This window comes from Alnus glutinosa, chromosome 4, assembly GCF_958979055.1.
Source record: "Alnus glutinosa chromosome 4, dhAlnGlut1.1, whole genome shotgun sequence".
Classification (NCBI taxonomy): Eukaryota; Viridiplantae; Streptophyta; class Magnoliopsida; order Fagales; family Betulaceae; genus Alnus; species Alnus glutinosa.
The window spans coordinates 8,909,655-8,929,489 of NC_084889.1; the positions used below are offsets into that span (position 1 = coordinate 8,909,655).

Sequence of the window (19,835 nt, forward strand, 5' to 3'; positions counted from 1 at the left end):
GAGATAATCCCCCTTTTTATTGCATCTTTGATACTCCTCAAATTGAGCCACAGCCTCTGAATAAATAATCTGGGGATGGGAGAACGATGACTCAAAAATGAGCTTATTTCGCCTTAACCATATTCGTCTTGCAATAACAGCCATTAAGTTTAAATCATCCATCTTCAGCCGGTCCAAGCAAAATTCTATAAACTGCATAATCCTGTCTCCATTAAAAGCATATTTTTGAAAAATCATAGATCCACTTCCCCACACATCTTGGGCAGCCGGACAAGACCATAAGACGTGTACCACCGTCTCCTCTTCTCTGTAGCAGCAAGGACACATACACTCTTCCACCATTTTTCTCTTAAAAAGATTGCACTTTGTTGGGAGAAGGTCATTACAAGCCCGCCACATGAACATTTTAACAGAATTTGAAACCTCCAAATTCCAAATAGTCTTCCAAATTCTGTTATCAAAAGATTCACCAGAAGCACTTCCCCTCCCCCTAAAAATATTTTCCATGCCTATATGGTATGCACTCCTTACTGAGAAAATCCCATCTGTGGTACCCTGCCAAACAAGTTTATCCGGAGGAAGAGAAGGACACAAAGGCATAGAAGCAATTACCTTAGCCTCATCTGGTAAGAAAATGGAGTTGATGAGCCCCAAATTCCATGTGTGAACCTCTTGATCTATAAGGGTTGCTACAAGAGAATCTTCAAGAATGACCTTGGGAGGAGATTGAACAGCATAAGTAATAGGTGTTGGTAACCACCTATCCTTCCAGATTTTCACATTGCTCTCATCACCAAACCATTTTTAAGCAGCTCCCTTGAAAATAACAAACTTTTCCACACATAGGAAGGTCTATTTCCCAATTCAGCCGACAAAAAAGAATCATGAGGGAAATATTTGCCCCGCAGCACCTGACTAACAAGGGAATGTGGAAACTTCAAAATACGCCAACCCTGTTTAGCAAGAAGTGCTTTGTTAAACATAATCAAATCCCTGAATCCAAGACCCCCCATAGTTTTTGCTCTTCCCATCCTCTTCCAACTCATCCAATGCACCCTAGAATCATTTGCCATATGCCCCCACCAATACCTTTGCACACATAGGTTGTTAGTAATTTTGAAATAACTACCGGTTAACGATTATTTAAACTCAAAACCACACCGCATAACCGTTTTTTATACATATACATTTTGGACATATTTTTGTGTTTTAGACCTACCTTGAGCCTCTTTTTATAACCTATTTTAAATGTTTTTAGATTATTTAAGGTCTATTTTAGATGGTATTATACACCAAAACGAACTTGTTTTGGTATATTATTATTATTTTTATATATTATATATAAAGGTAAACGGTCAGTGATTATAAACCGCCTCTGCCTAAAATCGATACTCGTACCTCCTAATTGATTACAAAAGTAGTTATGCAATTATATGATTTGCGGTTAATCACCGCCAACTTAAACACCATTAACAATTACACTACAATGTTACTATGTTAATGTGATATGGGTTAATATTCTTTGAATTGTTTTTCTATAACAAAGACTGGTCTAATAATAATAATAATAATTTTTTTTTTTTTTTGTTTGACATGTCCACACAAGAGGGGGAGAGAGAATTCGAACAAGTGACCTTTGCTTTATGAGGCGTGGTCTCTAACCGGTTGAGTTACTCTTTGGAAACTGATCTAATACTTATTAGACCCATCACATTACTATAGTGTGAAGAATAATATTTATCTTTTGTAATAGCTCAAACTTTAATAGTATAAACTTAATTCGAACTCGATTAATTTAATAAATGAAACGAGTTTAAATATAAGTTTAAGCTGGTTTATCAAATGAATTAAATTCTTATAAATTTAATTTGACTTATATAACTTTGTATAAATAAGTATAATTTTTATTTTTATTAATTTTTGTACTATTATTTTTTAATTTTGTAACAAGAACATTTAAATATTTGAAATGATAAAAATGAATTTTCTTTTTGGTGTGATACATATACTCGAATCTTTATGTTGTGAGCCTTGTTATATGTGTGTACAATAAATTTATATATTTATACGGTAAAATATACATATAGACTATAGATTTTTATTGTTTAGAATTATAGATACAATAATAAGATAAAATATAAATAATTTATTCCATTTCAAACAGTTATATATGATTTCTTACAAGTAATAAGTTAGTGAAGTTAATTTTTGTAAGTTTATAAATAAAAATCAATTTATCTAACTAACTCAAATGATAAAATACTAACAATAATTAAGCAATTAATTATTAGTATTTATTTATGAAAAAAATAAACAATCACGATATTTAATTTATATAAAAAAAATTAGTAAGTTAATTGTGCAACGTATGAATAAAGTCGAGTCTGTTTGAAAAATAAATGAATCGAGTTTGAATAAATTATATAATTCGGTAACAAGTTTAATCTTAAACAATTATGATATTTAATTAATATATAGAATGAGTAAGTTAATAGTGCAATTTATGGACAAATTCAAATTCATTTGAAAAATAAATGAATCGAGTTTGACTAAATTATTTGATTTGTAATAAGTTTGAGCTTGACTTGTACTTCAAATAATTTTATTTTATTTTTTTAAAAAAAAGGAGAACCGGATTATATTAATAATTGGATTATATTAATCATTTTGTAATCATTTTGAAGTATTTTCATTAACAAAGAAAAAAATATCTCCTAAAAAATGTTTTAAACACATTTCAGGGGTTGAAGGGCCATGACCCTTCCCTTAAGCCACGTTTCAAACATTCAAAATTTGACTTTACACGAGCTTAGTTAGACCGGCTTAGTACACGTGTACAGTCTTTACGCAAACATTTGGCCTCCCATGGGGACTGTATTCACAAGCTTGCCATGGAGGAACCGAATTGGCGATATTAGCGTTTCTTATTTTGGGCTACGATGAAGAAGAGGCACAGTAGCTTTCGTAAAAAGAACAAGGTTTTGTACAGATTCACGAGAAAGCCACTCGCATTTGGACAAATTTAGGGACAAACCGTAAAAATTGTCCGCATTGTCTTGTCTTGCTCGTCCTTATCGGTTCCGTGGCATTACTGTTAATAATAATATTAAACAATAAATCGTCACAAGCCCAGCACATGGTCGCACCACAATTATGTTCCAGACAAAAAAAGAAAAATCGTAAGACCAGATTAACACGCGCACACAAGTTAGGAGATTTGTCTCTTTGATATTATTTTTTTATTATATAACACTTTAAAAACTTAAAAATAATTCTCTCTTATTAAGTCTTATGACATCACATAACAAACATGACAATTAATTAAGGTAACACTTATTATAAAAGTAAAAATTATTATTATCAGTGTTTTGTGTTGAATTTATTTGTTACAATTTTTGTTTTGAAAAGAGAAATAAAAGGCTTCAAACGAATGATCCGTTTGTTACAATCTTGAGAAGTGTTTTGAGCTTTGATTTTTTTACAAAATAATAATAATTTATTTTTAACAAAATACCAAAAAGAAGAAGAAAAAAAAAAAGTGTAAAAAAAAAACTGCCACCATTGCCACAGTGATAATGGCATCCGCGATTCTAACGGCCACAACACACTGGCCAAATGTGTCTGGCGGACTGTGGTTGCCGCCATGACGTGGTAACAAATGGCATTTGAAAAGAATTTATAGTGTGAGAATAAAAAATTGGTTTTGAACATTTTTAGCCGGGAGATATGTTAGCTGAATAATTTTTACACAATAATATTTATGTATAAGTGAGTTTTATTTTTTATTTTTTTTAAAAAATGCTGAATAACATTAAGAGAGAGAAAAACTCACTTACACATAAGCATTGTTGTACAATTATTATATAAAAGTTGTACAACTAACGTATCTCTTTCACCAAATGAACAATGGTGCCTTGTATTACAAGTAAAATTGAGTCTAGTCACTTGTTGCTTGATTTTTATTTTGTTTGCATCAATGGTACATCATATATATTATGATGTAACGTCATTTATTTATTTATTTTTAATAAAATAACAATATACCCATCACGTGAGATCAATATACACTATAAAATATAATAAGATAAAATTCAAATTATAAAATGACTCATCTACATTTCAAGTAAAATGTCTTGGAACATGTTTCCTGCCAAACGTACCTATAGATTTTAACAAGAGTAATGCTACACGTAGTTTATCCTCACACTTTTTAATATAACCTTTAAAATTATCATTAGATTTGAGATTGATCACTATTAAATTTTAATCAATTAGTAATTTTAAGAGTTGCATTAATAAGTATATGAGTGAGAAAATGTGTAACATTTATCTTTTAATAAATGAGAACTCAAGCAATTTTTAAAGAGAAATGCTATACAAAATCTTAAATTTTACATTCTACTGGTTTTTAAAATTAAAATAGGATCAAAATAGAATATTAATTCATCCTAAATCAAAAGATAATTTTACAAGTCACACTCTTTACTAATTTTCAAATATACACAACGGTTGAAAAGCCCAAATTATCCGAAATCTTTAAGGTGAAATAGTGGCCTAGTACGGGTATAATTGTATTTCTATCTGCATTATACATTTTTTTTACGAGAAGAAAGAACTAAAAAACTTTCTCTGTTTTATCGAAGGTAATTAAAAAAATACCCTTTTCGCAAAACGACAATCACCGCCGAGTCCGACTTCTTCCGACAAAAGTCATCGAATCGCTTATTCCGACACGTGGACGGTCAATTGGACTAGCAGCCAAGGGATGAGACTTGCGACTCGGGTTATCTCGAACTCTGGTTAAAAAGGTACGGGTTCAAAAACTAAACCATGGTTAACTGGCGCCGCTTTAATCATTTTCTACTATTACTTTGCTCACTTCGTTCAAATCTCTCTCTCTCTCTCTCTTTCTCTCTCTCTGATTTTCTGTGTTTGTGCAGCCGCCGCCTTATGGGACCTCGGTACTCCGGCCGACCGAGTTGAGTCGGTTTCTCATTTCGTTTTATCGAGGAAGAAGTGCAATACGCGAGCTGTAGTTTTTTGCCACCTTGAAAAATTTGTACGCGTTTTTGTTTTCTGCGTTTTCAAAATTTTCCTGCGAAACAATCAGAAAAGTTCGTCTTCCGGAGACTAGTTTTTCGTTTGGTGTCTTCTGTAATCTGCGATAGGCTCTGAATCTCTTGGTTATTTTCTCATATATATGTATTAAACAGTTTGAGAGGGGAAGGTTGTTCATTTCTGTTGAAGGATGGGACTTTGAGTCGAAGCGGTGACTATCTTTTTGAGCTTAGAAATTGAAAACCCTAGAAGGAGATCAAGAAGAAGAAGAATATAGATTGCTTTGTGTTTGATTGGGTTTTGAAGAATGTTGGAGTTAGAGAAGTCCTCACCAATGACAGCTTCTACAGCTTCTGGAGAGGCTAGTATATCCTCCTCTGGTTATCAAACGACGCCGTTAGCAGCACCACCACCGAAGAAAAAGCGAAACCTTCCTGGAATGCCTGGTGAGATTTCGAAACCCAAACTTTCAAAATGATTTTTTTTTTTTGGTTAATTTTTTTAATTTTTTTTTAATCCCTTGGTTATTTCAATTCTTGCAGATCCAGATGCCGAGGTGATAGCTTTATCTCCCAAGACTCTGATGGCGACGAACAGGTTTGTGTGTGAGATCTGCAACAAAGGGTTTCAGCGCGACCAGAACCTTCAGCTTCACCGGCGAGGCCACAACTTGCCGTGGAAGCTCAAGCAGAGAACGGGCAAAGAGATTCGCAAGCGAGTCTACGTGTGTCCAGAACCTTCCTGCGTTCACCACAGCCCGGCGAGAGCACTGGGAGACCTCACGGGCATCAAAAAGCACTTTTGTAGAAAGCACGGCGAGAAGAAGTGGAAGTGCGAGCGGTGCTCGAAGAAGTACGCCGTGCAGTCCGATTGGAAGGCGCACATGAAGACCTGTGGAACCAGAGAGTATAAATGCGACTGCGGGACCATGTTTTCAAGGTTCCCCCCATCTTATTCTCCATTTGGTTGCCGAGATAATATTTCCTTATTCCTTTCGTTTTTTCATCGAAGACCGCGTTTGCTGACTTGCTCTAGTTTGGTTATGAATTAGGAGGGATAGCTTTATCACGCACAGAGCTTTCTGCGACGCGCTGGCGGAGGAGAGTGCGCGGACACACGCCCTTGCCATCGTTGGCGCAGACGGAAATGCTAATGCTAATGCTAATGCGGTTGTGGCTTCGCCTCCGCCCCCTCCTCTTACTCCGTCTACGAGTGTGGTGTCTCCAGCTTTGTCCATTCAAAGTTCAGGTAGTAATAAACATACATATATATATATACATAAAACTAGGACCTTTTCAAACGCCTGCGTTGGGATTCAACCAGTAATATTTTATTTTGTTTGTCATCTTTCGATTCATTCTTTAGGAGGTTGATGGGTTTGTTCTCTTATTGATGTTCTTGTCTGTATACTGAGGTTAAATGCAGAGAGAGAGAGAGAGAGAGAGTGTATGGCTATATGGGGTTTAAATTCAAGGGCAATAGTTGCACGGGTGATGAGGGAGCTCAAAGATCGATAACCGGAAAGAGAGGATTGTGAGAGAAAGGAAGCCATAATTGCTTTTCTCCCTTTCACTTGTTAATGCTTTCAAGTTCAAGCTGTTAAACTTGTTGCCAGTTTGGTGTAAAATAAATAAATAAATAAAAAGGGAGACGAAAGTCATTCTTTTTACTCTCTTTCTTCTGTCGTTTCTGGGTCACTGCATAATCATCTTTTTCTACTACTCTTTTTGTTTCCCTTTTCTAGTTGCACTACACACTATACAGCATGTGAATCATTCCCCTTCCCCTTTTCCTTGTTCCCCTCTCTCTCTCTCTCTCTCTCTCTCTCTCTCTTAAATCCCTTATAAATTACTTTATTTTTATCTGACAGAATTGCCGGAAAATCCAATCGGACTGTCGCCGGCAACGGCAGCCACGACCTCCAGCTCCTCCAGTTCCAGCACAAGTGTATTTGCAAGCGTTTTTGCACCTTCGACCGCAACAACAATCGCTGAACCATCCTCGTTCTCCAATGTGGTCTGCGCCTTGTCCCGCTCCGATTGTCCACCACTTTCACCCATCGAACCCACCTCCCTTTCGCTCTCCACATCCCTCTACCTCTCCAACAATGGCCCCTCCCTCTTTCCAACACCAAACCACGACCATCTCCACTACGCGCCTTCCCCGCAGCCTGTCATGTCCGCAACCGCATTACTGCAAAAAGCTGCCCAAATGGGCTCCACGGCATCGAACGCGTCGTTGCTTCGTGGGTTAGGCTTGGCCGCACCGCCACCATCTTCCTCAGGTCAAGACAGCACTGCTATGCAATGGAATGGCCATGGGAGGGCTGCAGAGAACACCTTGGGGACTGATGGGCTTGGGCTTAGACTTCCCTCTGGTGGGAGTTCTGGGTTGATGGGCCAGCCAATGACTCGTGATCTTCTTGGGCTGGGCATAGGCGGCGGCAGTGGCGGGGCATCCACCAGAGGTCTCTCTGCTTTGCTCAATTCGTTTGGTGGCGGCTTTGATGTTGCATACGGAGGAGGAGGTGACAGTTCGCCTGGGGATGACAAGCGCAAAGTCCAATGATCCAGCTCTGCTTTGCAGCTCTTTCACCGGGGTATTTTTCTGAAGGGCCAGTTGATATATAAAAATTGAACAGTCTCCTCTCCTTAGTGGGTCACTCCATGAAAATTAGTAATCATAGAGTTAATTCTATAAAGAGTTTTCGTTTAAGGTCTTGTGTAATTTTACGCTGATATCTTCGTTTTTAGTTCAATTATATCCTCGGAGATGTGAATGGGAGAAGGGTTTGTACAGGAACTCTTGTAGTCGTTACTCGTTGAAAAAGGTAGCCCAAAAGGAAATGCAAGTTCTTAGTAGCTAGTGCTTGCCTCAATTTTTCTAATTTGTTGTTCTACATTTCTACTTCCCATGTCTGATTTTGTGTTAGCTTCATTGCCCATGACAACTTTTGACGTAAAAGCTGGAATTAAGAACTTGCTTTAAATCCGACCCCCATCATAGCTGCCTCCCTTCTGCTGCGGTTGTCGCTCTGCAGCGGTGGGTGGTTCTCTTGAGTTTGTGCCGGGCGATTTAGGTACGGCATCTCAAGCCTTTTAAATTGGCGGTCAATTTTTTTTGACATTTGTGCTAAGAATACGTCATTGGGCGGTGTCATTTATTGAGGACGTTTTCTTACTGATCTGATTATCTTAATTGTTTGGTGGTTCATTTTTATTTGGTGTGATTGTCCTCTTCCCCTTCCCTTCTTGTTGCTCAGGGAAAAGAACGAAGTACTTGCTTTAATCCCGCGGGTTGGATCACTTGATCAATACGTCTGGTTTGACCGACATCACCCTAAAAGTGGGTCAGGACTTTTTTCTTTTTTAAGTTAGAAGGCTCAGGCTCTTAGTGTATGCAATGGCTTTCTAATCAAACATCTGAATCATACAAAAGATTTCTAATCAAATAAACATGAGAATCATGCAAAAGCATAAAGCAGATACCTAATACGCATCGAAAAACGTCAAGGATTATTATAGCTCATTAAGAGAAGAGATGTCTATTATATGGTTTAAAATCATCAAGCAAAATCATGCAAAGGGATCTAGTCTGTAATATCCTCTGCATATGATCCAAACCAAATTAAAGATTACCAAGAATTGAAACTCGATCGGTCAAATGCGTTGCAGAATATGAAATGAAAAATGGAAGACTCAATTATAATAAGCCCATACTTGCACTGAAAGCATTAAAAATCCAAATAGATTTCTCACGCTTACACACGCCATGTTGTCGTTGAAAATTTTGGCAGTTCATCATTTAGGAAGAAAAGAAAAGAAAAGAAAAAAAAAACACCGGAACTGTTGGGTATATATGATTGAAAATTGGAAACTTGAAAAATTCTGGATAGAAAACGATCGTTGGGGGTTGGATGCCGGTGCCTTTTTTGGTGAAGGATATACTTGGCTAGGTGGTGGTCCTGTAGTCAAATTGAAACAGGATTTGGACACGGGTGTGGGTCCTGCCCAGATGCATTCAATACGGTGAGTTGGCTGATGCCCTTTGTATAATGCCCTCTGAGTAGTGGGTCCGGCAGTTTAATGGTGGGTGGGTCTCTGACCCGGTGGTTGCTGCCACCCTGCCACTCTGCTGGGCCGTGGCTTCTTATATTGAAAACAGGCAAGCATGAGCTATGTACCTCTGTCAATACCACCTCCTAAATAAAAATAAATAAAAAGAAAAAGAACAAGAAAAAGAAAAAAAAACCCATGTACTATGTACATGCAAGATTGGGATTGGCCCGATTGGTATGGGACTAAATAGGGGTTTAAGATTAAATAGAGTAAATAAGATGTGTTGATGCGAATTTTTACATAACTCGACTGAATGATTGCCCCCTGTAAAAATGAGAAGAGTGGTCCAAATCCAATAGTTAAGTCAAATCGTCTGAAAGAGTAAAGAGTAATGCTACCTACATATACGTAGCAATATTTCATGATAAATGTTATTGGTACAAAATTTTTAACTAAAAGGTGAGTATCAAGATGATGATGTGGAGTTTTATTTTTTTTGAACAGGAACATCCATTCAATAAAAGCCCGAAGGCAAATACAAGAGCCCGAAGGCAAATAACCCAATCCCAACATCTACAATACAAACCCAAAGGTTGAAGGTAGGGAATAGAGATAAAGAATCTCTAAACCCCAAGTTAGGATCAAACCTAACTTAAAGCAGTTACTAAAGCAACAAGCTAAAATTACATGAACAAAAATAGAGCCCTCTCTAAACAATAAAGCACCATCCATCTAAACAATAAAATTATTGGTATTTGTAATATTTATTGTTTTTAATTGTTTTGATCATCTCCAATGACTAAGTTTTACATAATCTTATCATTCATCTTTTAGTAAAAAAATTGCTACCTCTAGCAATCTCGAAAGCAACCATTAAATTAGCCATTGCTTTTAAAAAAATCCATGGTTATTAAATACTACCACGTTAGCATAAGAAAATATTTGTGAAATATTGATGTGTTATATAGAATTTATCATCTGCAAAATAAAATTAATATAACTCTTGGGATTTTTATGTTATACCTTTTCTTAGTTTGTGACCCATTTTTTAGGATTGTTGAGGGGTTCTCCTAAATGGTTTTTTTTTTTTTTTTTTTTTTTTTGGAGGGGGGTGGGGAATTTTGGAGACTGTCTATGGATGACGTTTCCTGATTTTTTTGCGTAATGGACACATAAATGTGTAATAGCTGTCCATTAAATAGGAATTTCGAAATTTTATGACCCTTTAAATGAATAACCCTGGACGGAAATAATATGTTTAGGGTTGTTTTTATTGTGTAATGGACACATAGTTGTGTAATAGCTGTTTATTAAATAGGAATCTTAAAATTTATGGCCCTTTAAATGAGTAACCCTGGATATTTATTTTCGTATCAATATGTTTGGGTCGTTTTTATCTCGTAATGGACACATAGTTGTGTAATAGCTAATAGTTATTCATTAAATAGGAATTTTTGGCGTCTTTGGAGTTTGCTGGTGGTCTTTTCTACCTTCGTCGACGCCTAAATGTTGGCGCGTGCTTCCCACGCGCCGGATTGTTCTTCGACTCAACTGGCGCGTGGAGTTACCGCCTTTTTCCGCTTCAACCCCCGGTGGTACCAGATGACTCCGCTGTTGAGAGGCTATCCTTGGGCAGCACGTGGTTCTCACACGCCTCTAGAGATGGTTCATATTCAATTTGATCTACTGCTGCTGTTTTTGTATTTGTGTTATTGTATTTTTAGGCTTATTTGTTATTTCTCTCTCTTTGTGTTCACCTTTGTTATGGTGTTTGGGTCCTTGTGACTTAATACACTTTTCAAATCATCTTCAATGGTGATTTCGACTTTGTGACATCCGTATCTTGAGCTAAATGGCCCACATCTTTAGAAGCATTACCCCACCTAATTTTGTTATTAGGTTTATTTTTGGGTTAACAGCCCCTGTTGTGTTTTTTATTTCTTATTGTAATCTATTTTTCGTTATAGCATTATGAGAAATCCGTGGTGTACGCGTGTGTGTGGGGTTTAACCAAGGGAGGAGTTGTCGGTATCCTCCCAACAATTTAAGTTAAAATATTTATTTATTTATATTTTAACTTAAATTGTTGAGAACACGTTGGAGTTTCCATATGTATTTTTTCTTAAAAATGAAATTGTTTCGTACCCCGAGTTTTAGTCTTGAACAATAAATCTTAACGGAGTACCCTAATGTGAGACGTTTGGTGATGTGAATATCCCAGTTTGAAACGTTTGATAATTCAATATTTTTTGTAAAGTTATCAAAAATAAAATAAAATAATAGAAAGGCCTATTTATTAAAATGGTCCAGATCTTTAATTGTGAAAATTAAAAATTCGGGTATTTATATGTTAAAAGGCCAAATCTCAAGGGGATAATGAGAAAATTTTCCAATTTAGAAATACATATTTAAACTCCATTGTATTTTGGAATCATTTTCAGATCATTTATATTTATATTGTGACGAGACGAACTATATTTTCTCTTTCTTTGGTAGGATGTCGACAACTCCTCCCATAGTTAACCCCACACCACGGATTCTTCATAATGTTATAACGAGTCGACGTACGGGACAGGGCCCGGGCCCAGGCATGCTTAACGAGACCGTTTTGGGGAGTTCTTGTGGGTGGGATTAATTGGGCCCACTAGTGTTGGGCGTCCCTACTGTTCCCATCTATGAAAATTACCGACCAACAAAGAAAAAGAGTCCATTTGAGTTTTACGGCCTCTAATAAAACACCGGAACCCATTTCTCCAAACCTCCATCACCTTTTTTTTTTTTTTTTTTTTTTTTTTTTTTTTTTTTTTAATGAAAAACCTCCGTCGGCTGGGATTTAGGTCATGAACCCATTTCTCCAAACCTCCATCACCGTTGAGCACTTGGTCCGGGACTTTGGTTGTGGTTTCTTGTTTCAACGAAAGCACAGTAAGTGTGTCTAATCCTTCATGTTCTAGCTATGAAAACACAGCTTATATCAATTCAAGCCTTTCCCCTTCCGTCTGAAATTCAGTCGCTTGTGTTTACAGAGTCACCCTCTCCACCCGGAATAAAATCTTGATAACAGTCACCTAGTGCAAGACCCATTATGCTCAAGGCCTAAGCATAAACTTCGGCGATGACCCATAGACGGCAGCCTTCAGACTCAATACGAATTCGTGCTTTTTCAGGAAGAAGGGAAGCAAATTTATAGAATCCGACAATTCAAGCATCGAAGTTTTCTGGGATCTCTCCACTGCGAAGTATGACGCGGGAACTGAACCTGTCGAGGGGTACTTCCATCTGCTTGTCATGGTTGATTCAGAAATAGGCCTAAATGTAGGCGACATAGCTGAAGAAACTGTCGCCAAAGAAATTCAAAACTACGGCTTCTGCTGCAAGTGTCTCTCTGATTTCGTCTTTAATTTGTTTCATAGGATTATATCGGATGTTTTTACGTCTATTGTTATTTTTTGATTTTTGATGACTTATAATTAATCCTTGAATGTACAACTCATTCTTATAAAAGATATTCTAAAAAAATAAATAAATAAAAATCCATAACTACCTTCTGAACCTTTGTAAAACTACATTTGATAATGTAATTAATTAAGACTCGAACCTAATTCGAATGCATACATATAGAAATTGACTCAATTGTGTAATGCTATATATCATATTAATATTATTTTATTATAATCATGTGACACGGTAGAATTGTTGCTGGGTATTTGTTTTTAGTAAGGACTGATTTAAGGAATTCAAGACCCTCTTGTGTTAGCATAATAGAATATCAGTGTGGTACATATTATTATTCTTAGAAATATATATTGGTACGTAGCAAAATTATATAAGATTTTAATAAAATATTTTCGAGTAGGTGATAGATTAAAGGAGTAGGACATAATGTTAGCAATTTTTGACACGACCCGCAAATTTGATATAAACTCAACTCAAAATTAAAATGTTAGAGTTAATAAGTCTAACCTGATTAATTAAATGGGTCGGGTTAGGTTAGCCTATATAGTCTTATACCCATAACTCGACATGCATGATCCGAGTCTGATGTACAAGATAATAGATGTCAACAAACCCAATTCAAAATTAAAGAGTTAGGGTTGAGGGGTTTGATCCATCTAATTAAATGAATTAGATTATGGTTAATCTATATAGTAAATTATACTCATATCTTGACACGATTCGAACTCGACATGTAAACAATAATTGCAACCCTTAATAGGGCATACTATAACTTTTTAATATTTGGAATATATTTCATCGATAATTCTTGAAAAATGCTTGGGGAGTTGGGGTATTATAGGTTTTATTATAACTTTATTTATAAATTGATGTAGCCGCTCGTGTGATATTAAATTTTAACCCCTTAAATTATAATTAAAATTAATTATTTAATAATAAAAGTTATGAGTATCACGTGAACAAAAAAGTTATAATACGGCTAAATAAATTGGAAAAAGATAAAAAAGAAACTCAATACACATCCTTTACGCACCCCCTCCATGTGAGAGGTGGATGTATAAACGGATGTGTATCGGGTATTTTTTTATCACCTCCCAAATGAATTACGTCAGGAACTACGTCATTGCCCGAGGGCAAAAGTCCTTTGCGTGGTCTGCATGTGAGTGCAACTTCACACTTTACGAAACAACAAGTACATATTATGATATTTAAAACATTTCGTGCCACGTTCCTCTGTAGACCGCATTATTGTTCTCTTAAAACTACGTTGAATCTGATCAAAATAGTAGGTAGTCTGTCTTTGTGAGCTCCCACAACAGAATGCAGTTACTTCTTCTTGTGATTTTCCTCCTGATCATCATCTACTTGTTCAAACTTTTTCACTCAATATTATGGGTCCCATGGAGAATCCAAGACCATTTCCGCAAACAACGCATACGAGGCCCTGCCTACCGTCCGATCTTTGGAAACACGGCTGAGATCCGCCGCATGTACGCGCAAGCCCAGTCAAAGCCAATGTCTTTGGACCACGACATACTTCACCGAGTGGCTCCTTTCTACCACGAGTGGTCGGCTCTGTACGGAAGGACGTTTCTGTATTGGTTCGGGTCAAAGCCCAGATTGGCTATAGCCGATCCGGATATGATCAAGGAGGCCCTAATGGATACGGGCGTCTCGTTTGAAAAGACTCAGATCGACCCTTCCACTAAGCTTTTCTTTGGACAAGGATTAGCTTGGGTGACCGGTGAGAAATGGGCCTTTCACAGAAGAATCGCAAACCAGGCTTTTAAGATGGAGAGAGTTAAGGTAATGCCTGCCCTTTTTTCAAGGGACAACACTTCTTTCTAATTGGGTTAAATTAATTACAAATTCTTTTAAATTTGGTTGGAGAAAAGTAATTTAATTCAGTATATTAAATTAATATGTATCCTTAAAATATGTATTTTAATGCTTTAAAAACACGAGTCAGTTTAATAGACCTTTGTATTAGATTGTATGAGAGAATTATTATTATTATTATTATTATTATTTTTTGTTTTTGCCATTTGAAAGAATACTTTGTCCTTTGTTTTTTGAAAAGAAAATTAGGAGGCGTTTGACTTGACAAACCAGAAAACCAGATCAGCTGTAAATAATACTAGCTAGCTTTGTAGATTGTAGTTTTATGTATTTTATTAGTTTGAAGTATATGGTCGTCTAGCTAGCCGGATAAAAATAAATACTCATTTATCCAAAATAATAATAATAAATGATGATGAAGTTTGTGAAGTGATTAACATTAAGTCCTCGATCAATTTATACATTTAAATAATTAATAAGAAAATTAAAAAGGATCAAGGCTCCTATAATTTTGAGATTATTCTTGAAGTAATTAATTAATTTGAATAAATTGTTATAAATAGATCGAGATGGTGTACGTTACAGGCTTGGGTGCCAGAAATTGTGGCTAGTTCCAGAAAGATGCTCCAGAAGTGGGAAGAAGAGAGAGGAGAGAGAGAGGAATTCGAGATGGATGTGCACAAAGAAGTTGATCACCTTTCAGCGGACATTATATCTAGAACGGCTTTCGGAAGCAGTTTTGAGGAGGGGAAGAGAATTTTTATGTTACAGGAGCAGCAATTGCACCTCGTCTCCCTTGGTTTAAGAAGTGTCTACATTCCTGGTTACAGGTGAACATATTAAACATTCTCATAAGCTTACATTAGTCTTAAACCACGAGTTAAATCAAAAGTTTAAATTGATAATTAAGAAGCAGTGAACTTTATCATTTAACTTAATATTTTCTCCCACGTGTAGGCTAAAACCAATTAATTAGAATCTGGAGTCACAATAATTAGATGTCCAAATTGTTAGGACAACTAATTGTGAGATGACTCCTTATGAGGCTTACCTGCCTGAGCACCTACCCAAGCTGGTGAACCCCATAGCCATAAGGGGACTCGATCTCACACTTGCAGCCCTAGCACTCCAGGCATAAAATGAAAGTGCACCGGATGGATCTCAATTCCAACAAGTGAAATCCAATAGGTAGAATATTATAACCGAGATAGGAGCAAACTGCAGAGTTAGTACTTGAACTCACGACTTTCGGTCTATCATGTTAAATTATTTTTCAATTCAAAAGCTTAAATGGTTAGGAAAGATAGACTTAAAAATTTAAGAACTTCCAAAACGTTGGCACAACTTAGATGCATGTTTGAGTTATATATATATTCTTTTTTTTTTTTTGAAGAGAATGTCAATTAATCCATTCAAGGGGGTAAACAAAGTTACAATCAAACTGAGAAAAACTCAGAACATTACAGGACTCAAAACAATACAGAGATCCCAAGCCAAATACCCCATAAAGCTATGACTAATTGCTACAGATAAACCTAGCCAACAGAAAGGTGCCTATGCGTTGACGGAGGACCCAACATTACTTGCACTATGGAATCGGTCACAAACAGTCTGTGCAGAAAAGCTATGACTAGATTAGATTAAGCACAGAGCAATAGCCAAATACAAGCAGAGATCAAGAACAGGTAAAAACACCCAAAACCAGAAGCTGACGTCGGAAGGAGCACCGTCGGCGGCGCGTGGAGCACACGCGCCGTCACCGGCGCCGGCGCGTGGGAAACACGCGCCAAAGACAGGAGAGCCGCAGCAGTGGAAGAAACGCCAGAAGTCCTCGGCTCCAACCAGAACCGGCAAAAGATGCAGCTGTGGCACACACGCGCAGTCGAAGGGAGGAAAACCCCAGGCGAGTGCATACCACGCGCCGGTGACCAGTGAGCGTCTCGGCCGGAGAAAACGGTGAAAGGAACAGAGGACGACGACGGGAGCGACTGGGGGGCGCGTGTCGTCAGCACATAAGCGGAACAGAGCAGATCTGGCACCAAAGAATATTGAAAAGTAAAGCCCCTACCAGATCTACCCACCGGCGGCACCGACGGAGGCTCCACCGCTTCAGGGGCCTCAGAAAGGGTGTACCTGCCAAGCAAAGCAAAAACAAGAAAACAGAAAAAGAAAAACAACCACCATAGACCAAACGGCTAGGGGACTAAAACCACCACCGGAACAAGTCCGTGGGACAAAACTCCACAACCCTATTGGTTGGGAGACTCTAGCCTCCACTGGACCAACCCAGGGAGGAAACAAAACCTCTAGAGCCCCAAGGGGCTAAGAGGACAAAGCAAAGGCCGGGAGGAGGGGGCCGCTATGGCCCCCTCCCCCGGCAAACAGACTGACTCTGGAGAGGTTTTTTGGAGAGCTCTGAGAGAAAGAGAGAGCTTGTTGATTTTTGATTCGAGCTATATATATATTCTAAGTCTGCTAGATTCTATATATATATATATATATATATATATATATATATATATATATATATATATGAGGGTTTATTGATTTTGACCAATGGGGGGTTTTTGTACTAATTAATGAATGATAAATTTACAGGTTCTTGCCTACTAATAATAATAGGGAGAGGTGGAGACTTGAGAAGGAAACACGGGAAGCCATTCGGAAGCTAATAGAGAGCAATAGTAAAGCGAGAGAAGATTCGACAAATTTGCTGGCTCTCTTAATGTCTTCTCACAAGAGTCCTATTAATGGTGAAGAGGAGAAATTAGAGGTGGAGGAAATCATAGATGAATGTAAGACCTTCTACTTTGCAGGAAAGGAAACAAGCGCTAATCTTTTGACTTGGGCACTCATCCTTCTAGCATTGCATCAAGAATGGCAAAGCAAGGCAAGGGAAGAAGTTTTCCGAGTTTGTGGACAAAATCAACATCCCACTGCTGAGAATTTAAACGGCTTCAAAATAGTAAGTGTTCAATTTCTCACTGAGTTTTTGAATCTTAAAACATAAGACAATTTCAAAAATACCCGGTTTGGAAGGGTACAACTATTTGAAAATGCTAAAATTAACATTATAAATACCCTGTTTCGATCCATAATGAATGAACAATTGAATTAATGAGATTTACTACAATTAGGCTGCCCAAATTTTAGTGAAATTCGGACAGTTCAAGAGAGGGAGATTGTGAAGCTCATCTCTCCCGGACAGGTGGGCTTTACAACATTTTTTTTCTATGGACTACCCGGATTTCATTATAAGAAATCCCTATCCCTAATAATTAGGGTGCCTAAATTACAGTACAATTTGAGCAGCCAACATAAAAGGCCGGGCCACGAGACCCATTTGGCCTTAGTAACTTGAGGTACCGCAACCTCACTCTCTTTAAACTATCTAAATTGCAAAGCAAATTTGGACACGCAATTATAAGGTCATGATCCTATTTCATGACTATACATATTTGAAAAACTGATTTATTATTATTATTATTATTATTATTATTATTATTATTGAATAAATGGAAAAACTATGCTTTGCCTAACCCTCAAGTGCTACAAAATTTCTTGCTCTATTTCAACAGATAGGCATGATCGTGAATGAAACACTTCGTCTCTACCCTACGACTGTGGCAGTGCTGAGGCAAACATGCAAAAGAGTTAAGCTAGGGAACCTCAATATTCCGACTGGCACGCAGCTCTATCTGGCCATGACCGCCGTCCATCATGATGCTGAAATATGGGGAAACGACGCACATACATTCAACCCGTTGAGATTTTCTGAGCCTCGAAACCATTTGGCCTCATATTTTCCATTTAGCTTAGGCCCCAGAATTTGTGTTGGTCAGAATCTGGCCATGGCTGAGACGAAGGTCGCCCTCGCTATGATCATCCGGCAGTATTCTTTTAGGATGTCGCCAACTTACGCTCATGCGCCGATGCAAGTTCTAACATTGCAGCCTCAACATGGTGCACAACTCCTATTTAGGAGAATATTTGATTGAAGCTTGCTGCATCTGCATCCTTCCATTTTTTAGGAGGCCAGGCCAGGTGGACCAAAATATGAATCGATAAAGCTTTTTTATTCAAGCCAGATTCTGCTGTCAATAAATCCTATTATTACGTCACTCTCTCAACTGTAGGATTTCGATTTACAGTTCGGGAAAACCCATGAAATCCCACGATCTTGTTGTCTGAAGTTGGAGGCCAGTTTCTACATGGAAACACGTATAGCACTTCCTTCTTGCCTGCACATCATTAATTGCCATTATATATACTCAGACATAAATTGACCCAATAGTACAACATAACAAACTACATTGATAAGTTCTATAATTATTCAAAGAAAATTCAAAAAGGAAAAAACATAAAGCAGTTACTCGCAATTGTTTGTAGCTCTTCATCACTGATCTGAGCAGCTGGCTGCAAACGCATTGAAACGAACTCCTAGTGTAGCTTCTAAACAGAGATTCGGTGGCAGCACAGAAATTAAGGACAGATAGCGCAATAGTAAAAATCATTGTTTCTTAGTTTCTATCGTATTTTTGGTTCTCGATCTTCAAATAAAAAAGAGTCATGCGTGTAGTACGTACTAGCTAGAACTATATAAGCATGTGATGAGTACTACTGTTAAAAGCTGAGGGTTCTGTATCAATCTAAGGCTCACCAGTGGGGTGTACAAGCGGTTATAACTAGCGGTTTTTGGTTAAAACCACTAACTGCTAACCGCCTAAACGATTATTGCATTTTACCAACCGCCTCCGCTAACCGTCTAGGCGAATGCGGTTATTTTTACAACTGCCGGTTAGCGGTTATTGACTAAATAACCGACAGTTATGTAACTGCTTTTAAGTTGGGCTTTGGGCCGGTTGTGGACTGGGTTTGGACTAATTTTCAAACGAGGCATTTTTGCCACTTTTGGGCCGGTTTTGGCCACTTTTTGGGCCAATTTTAATGCAGTTTTTAAATCCAAAACCAAAACAAATCCAAATACAAATACAAATATTCATTCAAAACCCAAACATTACAAATCCAAAACATCCTCAAAAGAATCGTTTCCGCTGTACAAATTCATGTTATGAATTGTTTATATCACAAATGCAATGAAGAAGACTGAATCGAAAAGTTCTTCAACTCCAAAGGAACCTCATCCAGTGACAAGATATATGGATTTAATTACCGGCATCTGACAATGTAGATTAAAACCTATATATACCAGAAGGCTCAGCGTTCTGAACAATCCTTGGATGTTCAAGAAGCTTATGTAGCGGCATTTGTTAAGGAGAGAAAAATCAGGCATATCAATAACTATTGAATGAAAATTTTGAGAATGTTGAGCAATTTAAAGAAGTCGAAAGCAAACTGGTGGAAACCTAACTAATGAGGTCCTTTGCAGCAGAAGAGACAATTGGTTTAGGTGAAAACTTGAGA

At 37.4% G+C, this 19,835-nt stretch overlaps 2 protein-coding genes and 1 long non-coding RNA gene across 4 annotated transcripts; all 3 read left to right on the plus strand.

The window, feature by feature from the left end:
* The first annotated feature begins 4,875 nt into the window (after nt 1-4,875).
* Nucleotides 4,876-7,945, plus strand: LOC133865878 (zinc finger protein GAI-ASSOCIATED FACTOR 1-like). Its single transcript, XM_062302387.1, has 5 exons — nt 4,876-5,059; nt 5,214-5,504; nt 5,601-5,997; nt 6,110-6,306; nt 6,929-7,945. Exons 2-5 carry the CDS (start codon nt 5,366-5,368, stop codon nt 7,624-7,626), a joined length of 1,431 nt encoding a protein of 476 aa, XP_062158371.1. The 5' UTR covers nt 4,876-5,059; nt 5,214-5,365; the 3' UTR covers nt 7,627-7,945.
* Nucleotides 7,946-11,931: 3,986 nt separating this feature from the next.
* Nucleotides 11,932-12,586, plus strand: LOC133865451 (uncharacterized). Its single transcript, XR_009899736.1, has 2 exons — nt 11,932-12,041; nt 12,143-12,586. It is a non-coding gene; the product is annotated as an uncharacterized LOC133865451 (long non-coding RNA).
* Nucleotides 12,587-13,828: 1,242 nt separating this feature from the next.
* On the plus strand, nt 13,829-18,527 carry LOC133867471 (cytochrome P450 734A1-like). Of its 2 annotated transcripts, none has more exons than XM_062304249.1 (4): nt 13,829-14,378; nt 14,997-15,241; nt 17,010-17,376; nt 17,990-18,527. In XM_062304249.1, exons 1-4 carry the CDS (start codon nt 13,893-13,895, stop codon nt 18,407-18,409), a joined length of 1,518 nt encoding a protein of 505 aa, XP_062160233.1. In that variant the 5' UTR covers nt 13,829-13,892; the 3' UTR covers nt 18,410-18,527. The 2 variants fall into 2 exon arrangements, with proteins under 2 accessions (XP_062160233.1, XP_062160234.1); XM_062304250.1 differs by having other exon boundaries at nt 17,034-17,376.
* The last annotated feature ends 1,308 nt before the right edge of the window (nt 18,528-19,835 follow it).